The sequence below is a fragment of the Corvus hawaiiensis genome, chromosome 15, assembly GCF_020740725.1.
Source record: "Corvus hawaiiensis isolate bCorHaw1 chromosome 15, bCorHaw1.pri.cur, whole genome shotgun sequence".
Classification (NCBI taxonomy): domain Eukaryota; kingdom Metazoa; phylum Chordata; class Aves; order Passeriformes; family Corvidae; genus Corvus; species Corvus hawaiiensis.
Window position 1 is genome coordinate 11,515,587 of NC_063227.1, and position 22,046 is coordinate 11,537,632.

The 22,046-nt window shown below is 47.0% G+C and overlaps 1 protein-coding gene across 2 annotated transcripts in view; it reads right to left on the bottom strand.

Moving 5' to 3' along the window:
• SEPTIN8 (septin 8) overlaps positions 1 to 22,046 on the bottom strand; it is a 35,561-nt gene that overhangs the window by 6,269 nt on the left and 7,246 nt on the right. For both annotated transcript variants that reach the window (XM_048319584.1, XM_048319585.1), the window contains exons 2-9: positions 12,603 to 12,717; positions 10,480 to 10,675; positions 9,612 to 9,798; positions 4,200 to 4,361; positions 2,756 to 2,852; positions 2,252 to 2,420; positions 1,865 to 1,997; positions 1,001 to 1,191 (exon numbers count right to left, since the gene is read on the bottom strand). In XM_048319584.1, the coding sequence (XP_048175541.1) occupies positions 1,001 to 1,191; positions 1,865 to 1,997; positions 2,252 to 2,420; positions 2,756 to 2,852; positions 4,200 to 4,361; positions 9,612 to 9,798; positions 10,480 to 10,675; positions 12,603 to 12,717 (1,250 nt within the window). The remainder of the gene's footprint in view (positions 1 to 1,000; positions 1,192 to 1,864; positions 1,998 to 2,251; positions 2,421 to 2,755; positions 2,853 to 4,199; positions 4,362 to 9,611; positions 9,799 to 10,479; positions 10,676 to 12,602; positions 12,718 to 22,046) is intronic.

The window sequence follows — 22,046 nt, forward strand, 5'->3', positions numbered from 1 at the left end:
GGGCTATGCCCCAGAGTATGTCGAGCAGTCTGCACAAGGGAGTGCTTTGGTTTTAGCACCAATACATTTACATTCCAAAGAAATACTCAAATAATCTACCCCATTATCTTCCACAGGAAAAAAAAAATTTTTAGGATGTCAGTACACAGAATGAGCTCCTCTGGTGCTGCAGTTCACAGCAGGGAAATGACAGACCACAAGATCTCATCAGCAGTGTGAAGCTGAACGCTGCGCTGTCAAGCACAAACTCGGGTGTTGCTACTCTTCATGGTCTTTTTTTCTTGCCATCATTAAGAGGCTTGCCACCAGCCTGCTCTGGGTTAGACAGAAGGCAGTTCTGACTCTTGAGCTCCTTCATGCAAGGGGAAGTAACAAAAAATGCCACAATAGCAGAATTACCAGTTTGCATGACAGTGCTCCTTATTTTGCTCTCTAGCCACTGTTCCTTAGAGACTGTCTTGAATTGGAAGTAGGATAACTCCCCAATTTGGGGTGTTAAAAACACAGGTGACAAAACTTCTTTGTCCCATTCCTGGTCTATCATTACACAGTCAGGTGGCTGAAACAACAATATTTACATACGCTTGCTCCTGGTGGCTTCAGCAATGTCAATTAATGCGCAGCAAGTTAAGATAACTCTGCCTTTAGACGAAAAGAATTTTCTTGTAATTAGAACTGTGCCTTGGAGCCCCATTTCACAACCTGAGTTGGCTGTCACAGAGGCAAGAGTGAATCCCATGGGACCATCAGCCTTTAGAGAATGGCCCCAAATTGCAAATCCCTCCCACCTGCAGCTGCCCAGGCTTCTCTGGACAGTGCTCAAGCACAGGAGGGGCTCATCTCTCCTCTGCTTTAAGCAAAGAATCAGAAGGATGGGAATTAGGATTCCAAAATCCCTTTTTCTGTATGCTCTCTGAACAACTGACCAAACATTAAAGCATCTGAGCAGACTCTCAGCTTTCCAGTGGCAGAGGAGGAAGACTCCAGTTCAGACACTTACTTTTTCTTGTCTTTGTCCTTCTTCAGTGGCTGCTGTGAGGTAGCCTGCAAGGATTGGGACTGCAAGGTTTCCACTGCGACTTTCCGCCTGTTGAAGGCATTCATCTCTTCCTCCAGCTCTCTCCTCTTCTCCTCCACCTTCCTTCTCTCTTCCTGGTGTATCCTTTTTAAGTGCTCAAACTTCTCATGGAGCTGGTAGGAGACAGACCCTCTGAGCTCCTTCGGGCTGTACTAACCTTGCCCCAAGAGCCCTGTCACACCTCCCACACAAATCCCCACCACAGGGACCAATCTGGCAGAATACAGCACCCAGTAACCACCAAAAGCAGGGAAGACACAATAAATTCAGCTCTGCCTGAGACCACACAGCAAACCAGAGGCAGCGTGAACCCTGGAGATAAGCACAGGGGATTTTGGCTCAGCCCGAAGCACTGCACAGGGGGTGCGGATATCACAGGATCTTTTCCTCCTCACTAGTTTTGAGGATGGTCCATTTAATTCCTCTGCAGTCACAGCTGCTGCCTGAGGCCTCACACTGGGGACTCCATTGAACTCACTTTGGGGACTCCAGCCCAGCTGCCCCCTTTACTCTGCCGTCCAGTAAGCCTCAAGAGTGAAGCCTGGCATGGATGCTCACTTCAACCTCCTGCCACTGCCTTTCACTCCCCAGAGAGCAGCCATATTTCCACACGGCACAGGACAGGGAAGACAATTTCTGAGGCACCTAAACCAGTGATGTGTTTGTGCTTTGGCTGCTGAGGTTTCCTCAACAGCTGCATGTGCTTTCCAGGATTCATGCATTGCCAAGACCCAGATTCCCTGCTAGGTGTAGTTTGGGTTCCTCACAGGTTTTTGGCACACCCACCTCTCTCTCCTTCTCCTTCAGCTCTGCCTCTGTCTCCTTGACTTTGTTAACAAACATTTGTCTCATTTCTTCCTCTTTCCTCTGGAGCTCACCCAAGAACTCTTTCCTTTTGGTCTCGTATGTTTCTTGGAGGCTGGGGAAGAAAGCAAATGAAATCCAGACTCTCTGGACACTGATGAGTTAGTGATGGGGAAATGCATGCCTGTCTATGTTGTTTAAAGACAAACAGACAGGGAAGGGATCATCCAAATCAGCTGCAAAGTTCAAACCCAGTGCTGGTATTTTCCAGCCCAGCACTGTAGATTTCACCTACAAACCTCCCACTTTTTGGGGCTGTCAGCACCAAACTCTCACTCTAAATCGATGCTAGATGTGAAGGCCACTCACCTGAAGGGCTGGCTGTCTGGATCTGTGTCCTTGAAACCCATCTCCTCCAGTTTGCACCTCCGGTAGAGCTCGTAGTGGCGGGTGTGGGTCTGCTCCCGCAGATCTTCCATGTTGACCCGAATCAGCATTTCCCGCAGCTTCACAAAGTCACAGTGACTTTCATTCTCCACTAATAGAAGTGAAGGGACAAGTCAGCAAACTGCAGGTGTGGTGGGGGACAAGGGCACATATGATTGACTCCAGGTACTTGCATCCTCAAGAGCCTGCTGCCCTGCTCAGGGCACAACACAACCCCTTGGATGCATGGATTCCTGTTGACCTTCCTACCTGCTGGTAGGAATGGGAATTCAAAGGAAAGACAAAAGGCTGCAGGGGACATGCCTGTACTGCTTATCACAGGGCACCTTCATGCAGAGGTGCTGGTGGAGGGCAGAGCTGCACAGGTGCCAGGGTGTGTCTGAGCACACACAGGGAGGGGTTTGGGGTGGGCTTGCAGCACCTCACCTTGCACCACTCCCCACGGGTACTGCCGAGCTCGCACCAGCTTGTTCCCAACTTTCACCTCCTCTGTGCTGCCAACCACAGCAAAGGGCAGATGAGCCTGAAACAGAGCCAAGGGCAGGGACTCAGTGCATGGGGTAACCCCTCAGAGATCAGCCTGACCCTTAAATCCCCCTCACCCAGGCACAAGAGCTGCTTCCATGAGTCCCCCTTCTGAACTTACCAATCTCTGATACTTAGAGGAATGTCTACTACGAACAGGGATATTACTACAGAGAGTGGTGTCAGGCCACAGCATAGCTTACCAGCAATGCTGTCTGGGCTGCACCAGCTGGAGAATATTGGAGGAACACCACGGTCATTACTACTCTCCTCTATCCCTTTGTCAGGCTATTCCTGCATGCACCAGGAGCAGGGCACTCCCTGCCTTCCCAAAAGCACTGGCAGGGATATCCACAAACAGGCCTTGGCACAGCAGTGAGTGTGTGGGCACTGCAAGAGACATGTGCAGGATACAACATGTGCTCGCTGCTCTCCAAGTCTGCAAAGCATCAGGCACAGGGAGGAAACAGGACACCCTCCTCAGGATTGCACAGAAGGAGCCACAGACTGGGTGCTTCAGTAGGGTGTGGCTGACAAAATCCTTCACATTTAAATATAGATGGATCCAGAAGTATGGAACTTGTAGAGAAGTGGCTAATTGTATTTTCATTGGAGGAAGGAAGGAAAAAAAAAGCCAAGCAAGCATGACTCCTGCTTTTCTCCCAAATACACACAGCTTGCAATTATTTAAGTAAGAGTGAATCCTCCAGCTTTTTCATGATTTCAGCAAAAAAGAACTATTAAGTGAAAACACATATCTAGTTGACCCAGAAACCAACTGGTAACTGAATTTTAAAAAAATGGTGGGGGGGGAAGGGTGAAAGAAAAGACAAAGCATTTAATCAGAAACAGCTATGCAGGAAAATGTTCATTTTGATGAAAAAGCTTCCTTTGATTTATAAAATTAACATGGAAACATTTCAGTTGTTTCTACTGCCATAGCTGCACTCTGATTTGGGAGACAAGAAGCTTGAAAGTGTTTTTGCTTGTGCTTCAGCCAGGTCTGAATTTGATCCTTGAATTTCAAAAAAGACAAAATAGAGATTAACAATTTTTCTAAATTTGTCTAAGTACAGACAGAATTAATTTTGAAGAAAGTATTTTTCAAAAATTCAGTAAGTTCTAGAGCTAAGTTTCTCCAGAGAGCCCCCAGACTAAACATGAGCCACATTGTAATTAATTCTGTATGCAACAGCTTTTGGTATCTGCAAGACTCACAGTTCAACCTTCCAACAGATTCAGTGTCTGGACATTCCCACTGAAACTCGCCCTTCAAATGCATTTTTGTGCAGCAATTTAATTTGTCACAACTTTTGGCAGCGATGGAACTGGCAGCGTTACCCACATTCATCACAGAGTTGATCTCAGCCACTGCCTCGTCGTCCGTGGGGAACTGATAGATCTGCACTCCATTGCTGACCAGCTCACTCATGATCTTGATCTTGAACTTGTGCAGCTCGCTCTTGGAGATGGTGTCTGCTTTGGCAATAATCGGGATGATGTTCACCTAGAGCAGAAGGGAGGAATAGGACAAACACCTAGGTGAGCAGCAACTGGGTGAGCAGCTGTGTCGAGCCCGGGGGTGACCTGGATCCTACCCCCCGGCTGTTTTACATTTCCTAAAATCACCTCAGAGCTCTGTTTACACAGGAGCTGCAGCCCAGCTCAGCTGAACACTAGAGGGAAGAGTTTTCCAGGACTTGGCTACAAGACTAGAGAACAACCAAACACCCTGCACTAAGTACATAAGGAGCAGATCAAAGCCCCTGCTCTCACCTATGTACTCTGTTACACACGTGGATGGAGGCAGACACAATGTAGCCGTCACATGCAAGCTGTTGCCCATCCACTCTGTGTGGATGCGACCTGGCTGTGCTGACAGGATGTTTTTTACAAGACAAGCACAAGGATGAAACGCTGCATTTGAGCTGATGTGAAGCCTTCCCATGCTCAAGCACAAAGAGCAGGGACTCCTCAGACGCTCTGACAGCAGCTGCTGATCCTCTCTGAGGACTCCCTGAGCCTCTTGGTGAGGATCACAACTTGGATGTGCTGTGCAGATTATATGGAGCACCGGGGAAAGGTGCAGGGTGCCATACAGCAGACAGATTTGTTTTCATGCTGTTCTTTCTCAGCTTTGGTTTCACATCAGCCAGCAGTCACTATACCCCACACAACTTCATCCACCCAGGCTTCAAAGCCACCCACAAGCTGCACAGTGGGGAGGTCTCCCTGTGCCCAGTACCCACCCAGATCAAAAGTAAACAAGGGCCACATCCCACATCCATCAGGAGCAACGGGGTTCACTATGGCCTCGTGCTTGAGAGCTACAGTGGGGCTGGATCTATCACAGGAACCTGTGCTAGATAATGCTGCCATGCCAAAAAAGCCAAGTGTGATACTGCAAACCACTGCCTAAACAAACAGCAGAACTCATCTGTCTGAACAGCAGCCAAATTCATAGCAGTGAAACACAAGAATTTAGACAAATAATGGGAAAGTCTGATTGGCCATCTAACATTTCCCAACAGCCAACGCTTTTTGACCTACAAAGCTGAAATTCATAGCAACCAGTTGGTCTCCAGTGGGTGCCCATTAAAATAAATGGTTTTGCTTTCCCAGTACAAGTTCTTTGCAGCTCAGTGTTTTTTCCATACTTCTTGGGTTCCCCCCGTGCCACTGCTCCCCCTCCCCTGTCTCTGTTTAGTGGTTTAGTACTCACTAAGCACAAGAGCATTTACTCACTCCAAATGAAAATAGTCTGAATTTGCTCAATGCAAATGTATCTGAGAGAATAAATTCCTCTTTTTCTCAGCCACTGACCTGGCCTCTTTTACCGAGGACCACAACCCCCCACAGAATAAGGCCTGCTGCTCACTCCACTGCTCAGCAGGTCCATATCCTCCTTACAAAAGTAAAAGGGCCATGACCACAGCTGGGTGTCTCCCTGACCTGCTAAGAGCTGAGGAGGCTTGGATTCACCATCTCCCACAGAAAAAGGGTCAGCTCAGGGCTCACATCCCTTTTCAATTGAACCAAGCAATTTCCCCTTCTTTTTCTAAGGGGCACCAGTTCAGCCCTGCTTACAGCAAGGCAGGATGTGCAGAGCCTGGAGCAGCAGAGGAGACAGGCTCTCTGGTCACCTGTGGTCTCAGCACTACTCGAAGAAAGTACAAACCAAGGCTGATTCGAGTGCCCTCAACCAGATTTCTTGTTGTCTTGGGGCACACTTGTATTTTGAAAAGGCAACTCAGTGAACACTTGCTGACAGAGTTCACAACCCAAAGGGGGTTTACAAGTTGTGTTTCCAATAATCAATAGCCACATCAATACTGGGGAGGCATGGATATGGCATTTGGGTGTAGTCCTAAGTCTAGAATGGGTTCGTTTCCTCACAATACAGAGAAAGGATGGAACAGTTTGGAAACAAGAAACCGAGACATGAGATGCTACTGAACTGCATGTCTAATCCTACCTCCCCACAGCCACCTCCATGCAAAGGCCAAGTCTGTGGCACAGAGATTAGTGACTGCTATACATCTAGCTAGAGAAGTCACTTCTTCTCCTGGGTTTTAAAACCCCAATAAAAAGGAAGGAATGCCAGAACTACGTGAGGGTTCTCTGTCCACTCTTTTTACACAAACAATGTTGAGGTGGGGTTGAAGGCAAAACCCTAGAGCAACATTCTTGTATCTCATGGTGGAAAACAGTATGCTCTATTTAAAGATCTCGTAATAAAATCATGCAGTTGACTACTGGCATGTCACCCCACTGAATGTGACAGGGGTGCAGTGTCCCCTTGCCTGTCAGTCCATGTGCTGGAGGGCTTTGCTGGAGCTGGAATTATGACCAGAAGAAGTCTGTGCTTCAGACAGGACAGGGAACTCCCATGCACACACACAAAATGTACCTCCTTCTCAAGTCTTTCTGACCAGAGTAGCTTCTCATCTCCAAAAATAAAACTTATGAGAACTTGTTATTTGGTACAAAATAATTCTGCTGATGCAATAAGACTGCAGGTGCTTCTGCTCTGTGAAATATAGCTGGATTTTTCCCCATCTCCAAACTGTTCATGAATGCAAGTTGCAGTGAAGCCAACAGGCAAATCCTATTTTGGAAGCCAAAGAGCTGAGGCACAGGCTGCCTGAAGCATTCCCACCTGCCTGGGATGCGTCATCTCTCAGAGGGCAGGCAATTAGCCATAGCTCAAAACAGCACATGCTGACTGAAAACCACCCAGGGACAAGCATGGAGCTCCAGGACGCTCATGGCTGCACACACTGTGCCACCACTTCCCATGACAGGGCTGTGTTTTAAATCAATAAATCACCTTCTCATCTGATACAAATGCACTATTATTTATCTCCTCCTGTTCCCAGGTTAAACCCAGTGGAAAGCCTACACCTGTCAGGCCCTATGTGCTTCACACTGGCAGCCTGCCAGCCAAATTCCATCTACCTACAACCACTTCTGAAGATGCTTCTGCTCTCTGGCTGTAACTAAATACCCCAGGCAGCAGCTGGCCATGAGCTCAGCCAAACAGATAATTGTCTTACAGTACAATGGAAGATTTTGTTTACAAAACAGCTTTACCCAGAAGGGGTTTCATAAACTTCACACTAAAAGCAAGATTGGTTATTGAAATTGTCACAGAGAGTCCAAAGCCTACCCAGGACGACACATCAAGCCACTGTTGGGCTAAAACAAAGATGGAACTGAGCCAGGGTCCTATAAATTCCCTGTTAAACCAGTCCTGGAGGCTGAGCCAGCAGAGCACAGAGCAAAGCATTGCCTCTGATGTACCTTCCATCTCCACAGGTTCCATTCTTCAACTGTAAAACCAGGGCCACCAGCCACACAAAGCTCTCCAAGGGGAATGGCAGGTTCAAGTGTGCTCACACAGCAGCAGACGTGAGTCAGTGCACATCACCTCTGCTCAGTAACCACTTGCTGCTCCCGTCTGGAGAGGGCAGAACTGCCTGGGCTTTGCTGACACTCCACTTCACTCTGCCCACACACCAGCCCCCAGCACAAATGGTTGATTTGTCCTGGGAAAGGGGCACAGCACTGCCATGCACAAACCCTCAAGGAGTGCCTGGAAAGCACCCCAATGTCCTGGGATGACACTGGTGCAGAAACACAACATATATCCCTGATGTCCAGAAAATATCAATGGGCTCCACTTGCATATTCATTTCCATGTGCCCACTTGTGTGAGGCCACCACAGCATGAAATCCAGGATGTTCTCATGCTGTGGCAAGAAGGGGAATGAGAACAACGGAATAAAATGACTCCAGAGAGCACTATTTAAGTGGAAGTTTGGAAATATAAAAAGTTTGCCTGCACACAAAGTTTTCATCTGTCCAGAAGTACAAAGGATTTATTTTGGTACTACCCATGGACCGCATTAAAGGCAACCAGAGGGAGATGTAAAAATTAGGGAATGAGAAGGAAAGGAGAGAAATGCTTTGTGGGACCACCAGCACCAAGGGGAATCGTGCAAAAGCTTTCCTCCAAAAATATTTCTGGGAACATGTAATGCTGGCACTGTACCAAGAGACAGAAGTTTATTAAGGGAAGGTTTTCAGATTCCTGATGAAGTCAGTGTAACAGCCACTACAGATACAAACAGCCCCCTGCAATGGGAAGCCAGTGCCTGCTCTGGACTGGGGGCAAGGAAAAGCAGGCCATGAGCCCTAGCTGGTGAGGGCAAGCAGCAGGGACTGCACAACAGGAACTCAACCCACCAGGAAAGTCCAACAGACCTGCACGTGAACAACAGCCAGAGAAGAGAATGCTCCCTCAGTGTAATCCAAGGAATCACCAGGACCTGCAGGATCCCACCTGCCATGCCTGTCCCTCTGTAGACTGATCAGCATCTGCCACATGAAAGGAACCACCCTGCTGCTAAAACACTGCTCTGAAAGACAGGAAATTATTGAGAAGAAGAGATTCCGCTGCCATTAGTGACCTTTGATGCCTCCTGCAGCTCCCTGGAAGCCAGCTGGAACACCCAAAACTATGTCAGAAACTTGCTCTGAGCTGCAGAAATATCAGCAAGTAGTTGGTTAGGTAACACCCTGCCCCCTAAGGCAGAATAGCCTATGCACAAAGAAACAACCCCAGTAGACCCTGTCATTACCCACTTTTAGGATTCCTATGACCTTGAGAATTCCTCACCATATCTATACTTTAAGATACTGTGATTGCCTATCCAGATCACCTGGCACTGCCAGCAGTAACAGCTTACACACTCCCTGTGCACCAGCACACACAGCCAATGCTTCTCCTCAGCCCTTGTCCCCTCAGCACTGACCACCCCTTTAGGACATCTACAGGGGTTGATGTCTCAGCCCCTCTGTCCCTGCTGACAGGTCAGGACAGCAAAGGGGACTCCATAGTTCAACTGCTGATGCTGGAAGGTATCCTCACACCCAATAGAGCCGCAGCTGATGGCTTTGATAAATACCAGCTAATCTGGCTAAGACTCTTACTGTAGAGGGATACTCTGGAATTTACACAACCAACTGGAAAACAGGTTTTTCCTGACATTCTTCAGGAAAGTCAGTGAGAAAACAAGCACAGGACCTCAGCAACCACCAGGCCAGACAAAGCTTTACCAGAGTCCTAAAAATGGCTCAGCTGCCATGCAGGAAGGAGTCCAGCACTTGCACAGAAGGAACAAATGCTCCTACATGACAATCAGTACCAACAAAAGCATTCCAGAAAGACGGACCACAGTCTCCAACCCCTTACCTTGCTATCCAGCTTCTTCATTGTCACCAGGTCCAAGGACTTGAGTGAGTGCCCAGTGGGGGTGATGAAGTAGAGGCAGACGTGAATCCTTGTGTCATGATAGTTGAAGAGAGACCGGCGGATTTTCAGCTCTTCTTGCAAATAGTTTTCAAACTGCGTATCAATGTACTCTACGATTGGCCTGTAACTAAAACCATCCCATTAGCAAAACAGCTACTGGAGAGCAAATCTAAACAGTTTAAAGGCTGAAGGAATTCCCCTAGACATTCCATTATATCACTTAAGTTATAAGACTCAAACAATTTAGCCTTACAACAGGAAAAGCATGGTGTTTACACACAGACTTTATAATCCAAAGATTGCTGGAGATTCTTGAGGTTGCACTGCAAAGTCTAAGGACAGTGGAGCATGGATAGACAGATCTACTTCCCCAGACCAAACTTGGCCCAGATTTCAGGGCTGAGCCATCTGTCTGTAGCAATGTAACATGACCAAGGAGACACCCTGGAGTCTGAGAATGCCTTTACCTGGGGCTTGAAAAAGATATCTGTGTAGTTAATTGAAACATGCCCAGAAACACCAATCACTGCCAGAACAGATAATTCCTGACCCTGCTCTGAGGACAGCTGGTTAACAGCTCATGCTCCTGCAGGACAGCATTCTCTGCTGGAAAGACCTCCTGTGACCTCTTTTTGGCTGTTTACTCATTTCCCTCTGTTCTTTGTCCCCAGAACCAGAGCCACGACAGGGAGCAACTCCTTTAGCACAGACACAGACACTTCTGCAGCACTGCAAGGGGAACTGCAGGCAGTTGATGTCTAAGCGTGAGGCATGCCCAGAAACACCGAGCAGATAGCACAAGACCTGCCTTTCATCTTTATTTATCTGATCCCCAAATCCAACCGCATCCACAATGGTCAGCTTCAGGTGGACATTGCTCTCCTGCAGGTCGTAGGTGCGCGGCCGCAAGCGAACCGCGCTCTCATAGTGACTGGCTTCCTCAGTCTCAAACGTGGTGTTGAAGAGGGTGTTCATCAGTGTGGATTTCCCAATGCCAGTCTCACCTAGGGAGGACAAATCATCAGCTCACTGCAGCATGAATTTGCCACAGGTACTTCAAAGCACATTAATTAGAGAGCAGAACTAAAATACACGTGGAAGGCCACCACTAATTGCTTGTGAACAGACATGTAATTGTCACATAGGTGTCTGCCTTCTTGAAGGCCTCCCATGCTTAATGCGAACAACATAGAGAACTTGGGTCTTGTCTCCTAGTATCACACAAAACACATCAGCACAGCAAAGCACACTATTTTCCTTTCCATGACCCCTGACTTTGCTTGGGATTCTGCACTAGAGAAGCTGTGGAGAGGACAATTTTAGTAGCCATTGAAGGACACCTGGGATGCATCACAAAAACCTCTATCTCAGAATATTTGGCTGACAAGCTGTTTGTGAGCCAGAAAGGCTTTGAATTGCTGTTTCTGGTAACTAAACAAGACTGATATTTTCCAGATTGGCCTAGAAGGGGCCCCATTTAAACTCCTTATTCACTACATACAGCCCTATTGGTCATGGGGGTGAAGAGAGGCGAAACCCAAGGAAATAACCTTCTATGCTCTGCTCATTTTCCAGGCAGTCCATACTGCTACGACATCAGCAGAGACAGGCACGCTGAGGAGCCCTACAGCAGATACCCTGGTTCGAGAGCAGGAGGGTGGGAAAGTTCTGCTCCACAGAGGTGCCATGCCTGCTGCCAAGGGCTTTGGGCTCTCTCCTTCTTCCAGCACCTCAGGCTCTGCTCTTCACAGGAGAATAAACACCTCCGAGTGCGGCAGAGACACACATTGCTTCCTACCAGCTGTGGCTAAGAGTTGTGCAAGGAAACAAAGCCACCTGGTGCTCTAGATTAATCTGCAAGCAGACATATGGAGAACTCACTTCCTGACGTAAGCTACATTCTCCTGTTCAGTTGTGGCACTTTTGGGAGTAGTAACTGGCAAACAGGGTGGGACTTTTTCTCTCTTGTCCAAAAAAAATTTTTAAAAAAGCTAAATGAGAATGTAGGAATATCCATTCTGGTAGCCCCTAGAACAACACTGATTAAAACCATATTGACCTGTGCTGCAATTACCCTTCTGCTAAGGAACAAGTCTGTGAATTTCAACTGTGATTTTAGCCATGCTTTTTACTTGTGTCGTGAATATGCAAAAATGACTTGGGTATGGCACAGGCACCTTGTGTAAGTTGTCCAGGTGTCACTGCACAGTCTATACAAAGCCATTAAGAGCTGCTGTCTCTGGATGTATTTCTGCCGGTCTAACAGGTTACAATACATCAGACATCATATACCATATAAGAACCAGCCAAAGCAAAAATGATGGTCATCTCATCACTGAAAGGAATTGGTCTCTAGTACTCCAGCCAGCATCGCCTGCTAGATCCCATCAATACCAAAATTAAAAGCCAAGAATATAATTATTTTAAAGTCAATAAGAAACACTCTCCCTCCCTTTCCAGGCACAGAAACGACCATGCTTCAAGCCCTCTGACACCTGGGAAAGCACCGACCAGGCACAGCTCAGACACAAACCTCTTGTGCCCAGATTTGGGGTGCATGCTTACACTCAGAAATGACCAAGTTATCACCAGCAGCTCTCACATAACCCATGGTGCATCTGACTGCATCTACCTAGACATCGTACCCAGCAAAAGCTGCTCGTGCCAGCCACCCCAGTTAGCATATGGAAATATTTAACTTGCTATATACAGCCTTCCCTTAATCCTTCCTATTGCAAAGCTATTGCAGCAGAGATGATGAGCAATACCCCACTGATTACAGAAATTCTCCTGGTTTGACTCAATGTGTTTTTAAGAGTTTGGCATTTCTGACTTGCTTAAATCACTGCCAAGGTTTGTGGCAGGGCAGGACACTCAAGAAATCCTGGTCCCAACTTCCCCCCATGCCTGTTTGCAGGGGACCATGCTCACCCACACAGAGGATGTTGAAGCTGAAGCCTTGTGTGACAGACTTGCTGACCAGCTGATCAGGGAGGCTGTCGAAGCCCACATGGCCCCCCAGAGAAAGGTTCCTCTTCTCTTCATTCTGGCAGGGAGAAGAAGCCAGATTAGCAAACTGCACTGAGATGCCAAATCAGACTGATGAGACCAACATCACTCACCCTTCTGGGCACTGCAGAGCCACCGCACAAACCCCATCAGTGCTCTCAAGAGCTTGTGTTTTGGCACATCACAGCACAAACCCCCCAACAGCCACAAACAACAGGAGAGAGGGTGTGAAATACTGATCTTCATGGGGAACTGGGAGAACTAAGCTACCAGGGTCCAAAAAAAAGAAAACACTAGTGTGAGTTTCAACTACATGCAGCTGGGAGAGATTAGCAAAGGAAAACCCACCAGGGTGTGTTTTAGCACTCATTTCTCCTTGACTTTTTAAATTTTATTTTCTTAAACCTTCCAGCAGTGAATTCAGCTTGACAGACTCTGCATTTTTCCCTGAGTATTTGTCTTTCCCCCTTTGCTATTGCCACAAGCAGCGAGGCTTGCTCACTCAGGCACTGGGGGTGCTGGTGGCACAGGCAGCACAAGGAACCCTCTTGATTTACCATCTGGGACCACACAGTTCTCCACCGTTCCTCTGCTGTTCCTGTTCCTGCCTCCCCCGTGTGCACTTTGCTCTCCCTTCTGTCTCCTCCCTCCCCCAGAGAAGCTAATCACCTGTAGAGACTTTGCTTAGGAACTAAGATGACCTGTGCTATACAGAAAGGCAGAGCAGAGCAGCTATAAAGTCCAGCAAAGAGGAGCTGACAGAAGGACAATTACTCTTTCTAGTGGCTAAAACCAGGAAAGTTTGGAATTTCAACAGATGCACACCTCTCTGCACAACTAAGCAATGATGTCTGAACCCAGGGACCAGACCACCATCCCTGGAGCCTCTCAAGCACTCTTACTCACCCATGGAAAAGCAAGGAGACAGGACTTCAGAGCACGATTCATTCACCCACATGATATCTTTGGTAATTGCTTGTTTTTCTTAATCACCAGCACACATAGAAGATGGGAATGGAACAAATGTCTGCCCTCGGTCTGGCTCTGGTTCTTCTGTCTGTTCCTGACAATTGGAACTTAATGTCCCAGCACTAAGACTGAGAGACAGGAGCATCCCTGAAAAGAGCCTAAGCTGCCTGTCAAACTTAAATGAAGTCAAGAGGAAAATAAATGATGTGATAAGTCTTGTGTATTGCTCTGTGCCTGCAGTAAGATTGCTAAACAAAACACAAACCTTTGTTCAACTGCATTTTGAGTCAAAGCCTCCTTTAGCTCTGCCTTTGGTAGAACAAATATTCTCAGCCTTGTAAAATAAACCATTTAAATCACAAGAACAACTTGTGGACAGCTGAAACAGCTTCTATGCCTCACATATAAACCTTCTTGTTGTTCTGGTTAGCATTTTTTACCCACTTTCAGATGATTTTAGCTCAGTGCTCTCCCAAGGGGCTCCCTGGACAAAAACACAATTGAATCATAGCTGGGCTCTTGTGATCCATCCTGTTCCATCTGATCAGGATTGATCACACTCACTAACTTAGCAGAAAGAGCAATCAGTTAAAGTTTCCATGTGTAACTGATATCAGTAATCAAGGTTTTGAGATGGCCAGAGAGTTTAGGTGAATTAAAAATAAAAAGGGCCCCTAAAACAGGGAGATCTCCAAGTTTAACTTTCTTCCGTTCACCTGTCAGCACAGGCAGATGCTACAGCTCAGCCCCCAGGATACAGGGTGTTTTGAAAGTGAGTCTGTGCTGCTCCAGTCAGCCCAATGCTGAGCTGTGGATCTTGCATGGGGTGGTACAACCACACAGGGAAGGGGAACCTGGGACACGTGTGTGCTGGGAAAAGACTCAAGAGTTGATTAGGTCTGGTTTTCCCCTCGAGGAAGGGGCTGTCACAAGGCGCAGGAAGCCACTGCAGGCACCAGTTGAGCTTGGGGGGCTTCCTCAGGCTCTCAGTCCAATCTCTCAGCCCCCGCTTCTCCTCTTCCCCATGTCCCTCTGAGCCACCACTTTACAGAGTTTAAAATGCCAGTTCCCACCACTGCAATGCAGTGACAGCCAAACAAGCTGTTCCCACAGAAAGTCACCGAGTTTGACGGTTACACTTTGTGTCTTTTCATTTTAAATAATAAACAAAAACAAGCAAACAAAAACAAACCAGAAGCCTGGGATGACATTTTGGATAGGAAATAAATAAAGGCCGCCGATGGCTATGATTAGGCTGAAAGTGCCTGAGGCTGGGAGGAGGTTTCCAGGCAACAGGCAGCACCACTGCTCGAGATTTTAAAATAGGCTCCGGCTCAGCAAAGCTGCATTTAAATAGGCTCCAGCCAGGCAAGGCTGCATTGAGAACTCAGTCATGCCTTGGCCACGGGAAACCCAAATGCATCTGCACAGGGCTTTTTCTCTTCTTTTTTTGGCACTCAGTGGCTGTTCACTAAAGGACAGGAATATACCTGCTCAGAACTGCTCACCGTCTCTCAAAGCTGCTAAAACAATGAGCCAAACTTCAGTGGAATATTTTTTGCCAGTGACCTTGAAATGCAGTTTCCTTTATTTCTGTAAGCAGCAGAAATAATCTGGTTCAAGTTCAAGGCACTGCCAATACCAAAGCAGAAAACCATTTGCTGTGTTTGCAGTGCATTCAGCTGTCATTCAGCTCCAAAAGGATTTTGCTGTGTTAGGAAAAACAATGGCAACAGCTGCTGGGAAGTAATAAGATTAGGAAAATAAAGAAAGGGGGGAAATAGTTTTCACTGTTTTATTCTTTCCCTCCAATCTATCGAGCTTGGAAACTTGACAGCCTTGTGAATACAACCACTACTTCTGCTCACTTGTGGAGTTTAGTGTATGGACCTGTGCTGGAGAGGAACCTGCCCACATCCTGATGAGCAACCTGAAATGACCAGCCCTTTTGGCCAGCTCCCACATACCAGGGTGGCTCAAGGACAGCTTGAAACAGTTCACCTGCTAGTAAAGATAAGGCCACACCCCAAATAGAATCCTTTCCAGCAGAAGCAGCCAGCCTGCCACACTCACCATAAATAATCAATCCAGAACACAAATGCTGCAATAAATGAGGGCAGCAGTAATGCAGCAGTGTAGGGGGGGTTTGTTTGTTTTCAATGAAAGCTAAGAATTTCAGTAGAACTTTCTCCACACTTTGTGCCAGCAATGAGACTGCCTTGCAGGACAGGAGCTGGGCAGATCATATGGCAGAGGCAGATGGGATCAGCCACTGCAAGAGCCAGGCAGGAACACAGCCCTGCCCTTTCCAGTTGCACTGGACCCTGCAACACTCCTACCCTCCACAGTACTCAGTGTGAACCAGTTCCCTCCATCTCACAGCCTGGAGAGACAATTCTTCTGCTTCTTACCAGGCAGGACCCCATCCTGGGGCTGCAAATAACCATGAGGCAGCCAACCTTTCCTGAGGCCCATTTCACCATTACACAACATGATAATTAAGAGTCTGCAATGGCTCCAGGTGGGAGCTCTCACCTCAAATAGCCACTGCAGTCCTGAACATCCCTTCTTGGGTCACTAATAACATTCTATGATGGGGCAGCTACCAGGGTTTTACTTGCAATTTTTGAACATGCTCTTCAAAGATTTCTGTGCCTTGAGCTGATCTTCAGGCTTGAAGCAGAGAGCCAAGGGGATAAACCATATTTTGAATCTGGAATTTTGTGGGAAATGAAAGATTCATCATAAGGTCAGAGCAGAATTTATGTATTTACAAATCTAAAATCCTTTAAAGGTTTTCACAAATGTTCTGTCCAGGCAACAGGCACAGAAATGGCATCTGGGGGCATGCCCATAGGAACAACAGCCATTCCAGAGGGACATCAGTCTTTAGCTCTGAATTGACAGCAACATCACAGAACCCTTTTCTTAGCATGCAGCAGAAAGACAGACACGTCCTCGGTAGCACAGATCGACACATTTAGCTGAGCATCACAAGAACTAAAACGAAACCTCCAACCATAGTGCTTCAAATGCACTGTAATGCACTAGGCATCCCAGCTCGTGGACATGGCCTGCTGGAGACGGAGGATGCATTTGGGATGTGCAATGGCACACCAGTCCATTCCTGTGGCCACACCAGCACAGAACTACCTGGGGAACCAAAAACTGTGCTTCAAACCCATATCGGCTTACAAGGCCACCCCTGGCAGGGTTGCCCAGGCTGTGCCCTGTGGCAGGGCCGCAGGGCTGGCAGGAAGATGGAGCAGTATTGCTGCGGGCAGCTGGCCACAGACCACATCCGCTGCAGATGATATGTTATTTGGCTCTTTACTGCAAGTCAGACAAGAGAAGGCAGCAAAGAAACACAATCAGAGAGACCAAATCCAAATCCCCAGAAGAGGGTCAACACAGTATCACATACTAATTAGGCTCTTCTTCATAGACAGTGATTAACAAAACTTGTGAGAAGGGCACAGGCTACAGCTTCAAACTGTGTGCCTATGATTCTTCAAAAAATAAAAACCCCATCACAGATTCTCTTCATGCTTCACCTCCAAATTAGCATCAGTTTCACTCTGCATCATTACATTTTTCAGCAGCTTGCTCCAGGAAAAGTGGTTTTCTCACTGCCGGCACAACCCAGGGGAATGTCAGCAGTGGGACCAGATCCGTGTTCAGCTGCCCTTCAGCTGCAGAGCAGAGCAGCTCACTGCTTTTAGATGTGCTTCCCCTGCTTTCACCAGGAGCCCTATTAACAGACTGGACCTTGTATAGAAAAGACCATTCTGGTATCAGTTGGCTAAAAAAATAAATATTTCCAGAAGTATCATCTTTCAATTAATCCCACAGCAAAATTCTCCTTAGTGACATATGCTTGTGTTTCCTGCTTGAGATTACTCTCGGGTTTTTTTTTCCTGAATGATGCAGGTGAAAGCATATGGGTAAAAAAAAGCGTAATTGAATGCCACAATCATAAATGGTGATACTTTTTTTTTTAACGGTGATATTTATTTTTAAGAACCTGGCATGATGGGACTTGTAATGTAAACCCTGGGCCCTGCTACAGCAGATTCATCAGCATACAAGCAACTAGTGAATAAAACCAAGAGGGAAAACCAAAAATCACATGGTTTAGCTGATAAACAGTGACAACTCCCAGCCTTATATACTGAGGGACAGCACAAAACTTTTCTATATCTGAGGCGCCCTTTCCCATTTCTACAGCCCAACAAAACATAAGTGATCACAATTTCCAAGACCAAACAGCAAAGACCTACATGGAAAGAGGAAGGAAATTAAGTTTTCTCTCCTCTCTGTTACATGAATAGGGCTCACACTTGAGCAGTGACCTTCAACCCAAAGGTGTCTGCTGCTCCCAAATGTTCCCTCCAGTGCCTCTGCACCATCAACCCAGGATCTGTGGCCAGGCTGCAGCACCCCACATGTCAGCCCCACACAGGGAGAAGCTTGTGTCTTCCAAGAGCTCACAAGGCAGCTGTATTTCAGGTCCTTCTCTTCCCAGACTTTTCCCACTTACATTTTACACACATAGAAAACAGCAAGAGGCAACAACACAACATTTGCATGGGACTTTTCCACAGCACTTCAATTCCCCCTACTGAGGCACACTTTTGTTTCTAAATTCCTCAGTCCTGGATGTCACCTTGACCTTACACCATAACAAATCTTCCAGTGCTTTTCAGCCTGGGTCCAGGCATTATCTGTGTCACACCGATGCCTTGCAGCAGGTCTGTGGCACTGTCTATTCCCATGGGAGCATCGCTTTGCCCTGCAGGGCACACATGGACATGGAGTGCCAGGCACATACAGATCCTCTCCCCTCCGATTTACAGTCTAATCAAAACAGAAAAAGAAACCAGTGTTAGCAGATTGCAGGTCCCTGACCAGAGTGACTCAGAGAGCAGCAGGAGGAAGAGCAGGGAAGGCTCCCTAAGCCCTGCTCCGCATGGCCGCGATTCTGCTGGAAGAGCTCCTGTGGCAGGACAGACACTGCTCCAAGGGGCTGGCCCAGCACCCGGCACAGCTGGGGACTGCTGCTGGGCACAAAACAATGACTTCACCCTCTTGATGCCCCATTCACAAACCATAACAGTGCACTCAACACAGAGATTAATACATGCACCAGTGGGGTTTGTAGGATGCTATTCCCTTGTCTCCTGCACGGAAAGGCATGGAATCAGGAAATCATTCCATCCTGATGCAGGGAGTCTCATTTTGCAACTGAGGAGAGAAAGGACCAAGTGATATTTGGCTCTTTATTTAACTCAAGCAGAGCAAGCTGGTCCCAGGTACAGGCTCATGTGTGCTGGCACCGCAGCAGCTGCACTGCCAGCCCCAGGCACTGCCTGTCCCCGCTCAGGCTGGAAACTTCAGGCAGCAGTTCCACAAACCACGAAAACAGAAAGGGCTGCTTCAGGGTACAGCACATGTAGGTCCCTAGCCCAACCTCACAACCTCCCTCAAATGCCCATCACTGCAAGATTCCTTACAAAGGCACTTGTAGTTATCATCATTTCACAAGTACACTGAGTTATGGAGCAGTTGAGTACTTGCCTAGAGGCCTTTGGGCAACAGTGTCAGAAGCCAAATTCAGCTTCTTTGTCCAAGCAGGCACACCCTGGGGCTTGGCCCAGCTTCTGGATCAATGCAGAAAAATTTGACAAATTACCTCTCTCAGGAGGATCTCTCCATCTCTGAATGCTGGCTCAATAAATGGCACTTGACATTTGCAAAGCGACAGCAGTGAGGACAGACTTGTATTACCATGAAGAAAATATCTCTTTTGCCTAGCTCACAGCTGAAGGGCAATTAACAGCAAGAGAACACCTCATGTATGAAAAACGTCTCTGTGGTGTGAGCAACATTCAAAACAGTCACTAGCACACATGAATGTTTTACCTGTCTTGTACTCACAGGCTAATGACTATTAGATGTATAACAGCATCAGTAAATGAGATTGCACTTTGCAGTCTACTAAGCAGAAAGAGATAGTCCAAGAGAGGTAATGAGACCAGATTTGACAGTCAGAGGATTCTGAGCATAGTAAATCTTAACAGAGGGCCCAACAGAGGTGGAGTAGGCATGACCTTGTGGATGCCTTTGGCACTGGAGACAAAATGAAGCACACTCAGCTGGGGCTGGCCAGTGGAGCTCTCAGCACCTCTTAGGCTAAAATCGTCACATCTAAATGGCACCTAATCTCAAAAGAGATTTGCAAAGTGCAAGCACACACTCAGTTCTGAAGGTTTTCAGTTAATCTTAAGCATGGGCTTAAAATTTCAGATCCCCATCATGGAGCACTTTACAGGATGGGGAAAGAAGAAAGGAAGAAAAAACAAGCCCACAGAAAAAGTTTTAGATGTGGGCTTTCTGCTGATTTACCATTTGTCTTGCAATAGCAACAATAGAAGATAAAGAGCATCATCTTCTCTGCTGCCTCCTGCTCCTGCCCACTCTGGTGGTGGTACATGGCCAGTCAACCAGGATGCACCTGAGACCATGAGCAGTTCTGCCTTCTATGCCTGTGCAGGGAGGGCAACAGTTGTTCTTCCCTGTTGTAGCAACCCTAAAGAGCTGTAAAACTAACATAGTGTTGCCTAACACTGCTCCAGCAACGGCAGGGCAGAGCCTCAAGTGCCTTCCCTTTCTTCTATTTTCCAACACACAGCACACGGGAGCACAGCCATGTCTGAGCCAGCTCTCCATGCGGGGGACACTGTGCCAGCCAGCTATCTCCAGTTGCTGCATGCTCACAATAAGCTCCCAGCCTACACTGGAGTCCCCCCAGAAAACCTCACACTAAACCAACACAATTCCCAGCCCTCCCCCCACCGTTAAAACGCTCTTCAAAGAATGCCAAGAATTTTCCCAGACACTCAAGCCTTTATTCATATCCCCCCTGGCTCCCAGCTGCACTCCAGGCAGGCAAAAACATCACTGAAGAAACCACATATGGAGTCACCACCAAGATGTGCCAAATAAAAATTAAAGCAACTTAATACTACAGAAGCAAGAAGGCTCAAGAGCTGAGGTTCTTTTGGACCCATTTTTAAGAGCTATTCACAAACTTTAAGACCAGCAAGTGACCAGTGAGTGCGTTATGAAGTGCAGTGCTCAGCACCTACGGAAAACAAATATTTCAAAAAAATCACTCGTCCAGTGCCAACACTTCACAATGTCCCATGTGCCCCAGCGCAGTCTCGGGGAACCAAAGGCTCTGCTGCACACCTGCAATATCCAGTGCTGAACACACACTGCAGCCTCCTCCAATAAGAAGGCGGACAGGGATTTAAGTGAGAAAGCCAAGCTCCTTTGAAGGGAGGAACTCCTTAGGCAAACTCCTTGATTGCTTTCCTGTATCCAAGGTACTGGTGCCAAAATGCACTTGGATTCCTGCGGCACACCTTGTGCTGTATCCCAGCAACTAGCCGGATGCAGGGCACTCCCAGCAGCCAACCAGGAGCAGGGACCTGCACACTCCACGTGTTCCCCTTCTGCACCAGCCTGCTCCCTTCAAGGCTTGTGAGCACACAGCTGAACTGACGGCATTGCCTTCACTTCAGCCCCAGCAGCCTTTCCTCCTTCAAAAAACCACAACAAACCACAGAACATAAAAATCCTACACACATCTACAGAATCAAATGGCACAGGCTAAAACAACAGTTTTTGCTGATGCTCAGAGCCAAGTCTCAAGGGAGAGTAAAGCTCCTTATCTTCTTATACCACACACATCCAAGAAGATCCATTCACAACCTGTGAATGCAACATCAGTTTTAATTTTCTCCAAACAAACTAACTGTTTCTGGCTTAAATTCCTCTGTTTTACACCACAAGCAAAATTCCCACATGCTTCCTTTTCTTAAGCTGTTATTTAGTGATTTCCCTATAACATTTATAAAGCCTAATTAATTAACTGTGAGGTCTTTCTTAATCAAGAAAGGATTAAATGTGCATTTTGTCTCTATCACAAGTCCTGGATGAGAGTTTACAATGGAGAAAAGCAGGATTTACCAGATTTTCGTTATGTATACAGTGTTTTGCAAACATGAATGTTGCCTTTGAGAATAAGGAAAGTTGGTAAAAACAGAGAAAGCTATGGAACCAAAAATGAAAGACATTTCCTCCAAAATGACCTTAAAGGATGAGAAAGTTCAGCTTCTCGGCAGTGTGAGAATTCCATCCCCCATAAGCTATTCAAAACCAAGCAAAGTCCAAAATACAAGTAAAACTTTTTACACAGAAAAAACCCTAAAATACGGACAAACAACAATACCCAACACTGCCCTAGTCAGTTTCTTTTTAAAATTATTTATTCAGAAGCTGCTGAGGCTTTTCATTTAATGGACTTCCCAATTACCCCTGTCAAGAGGCCAA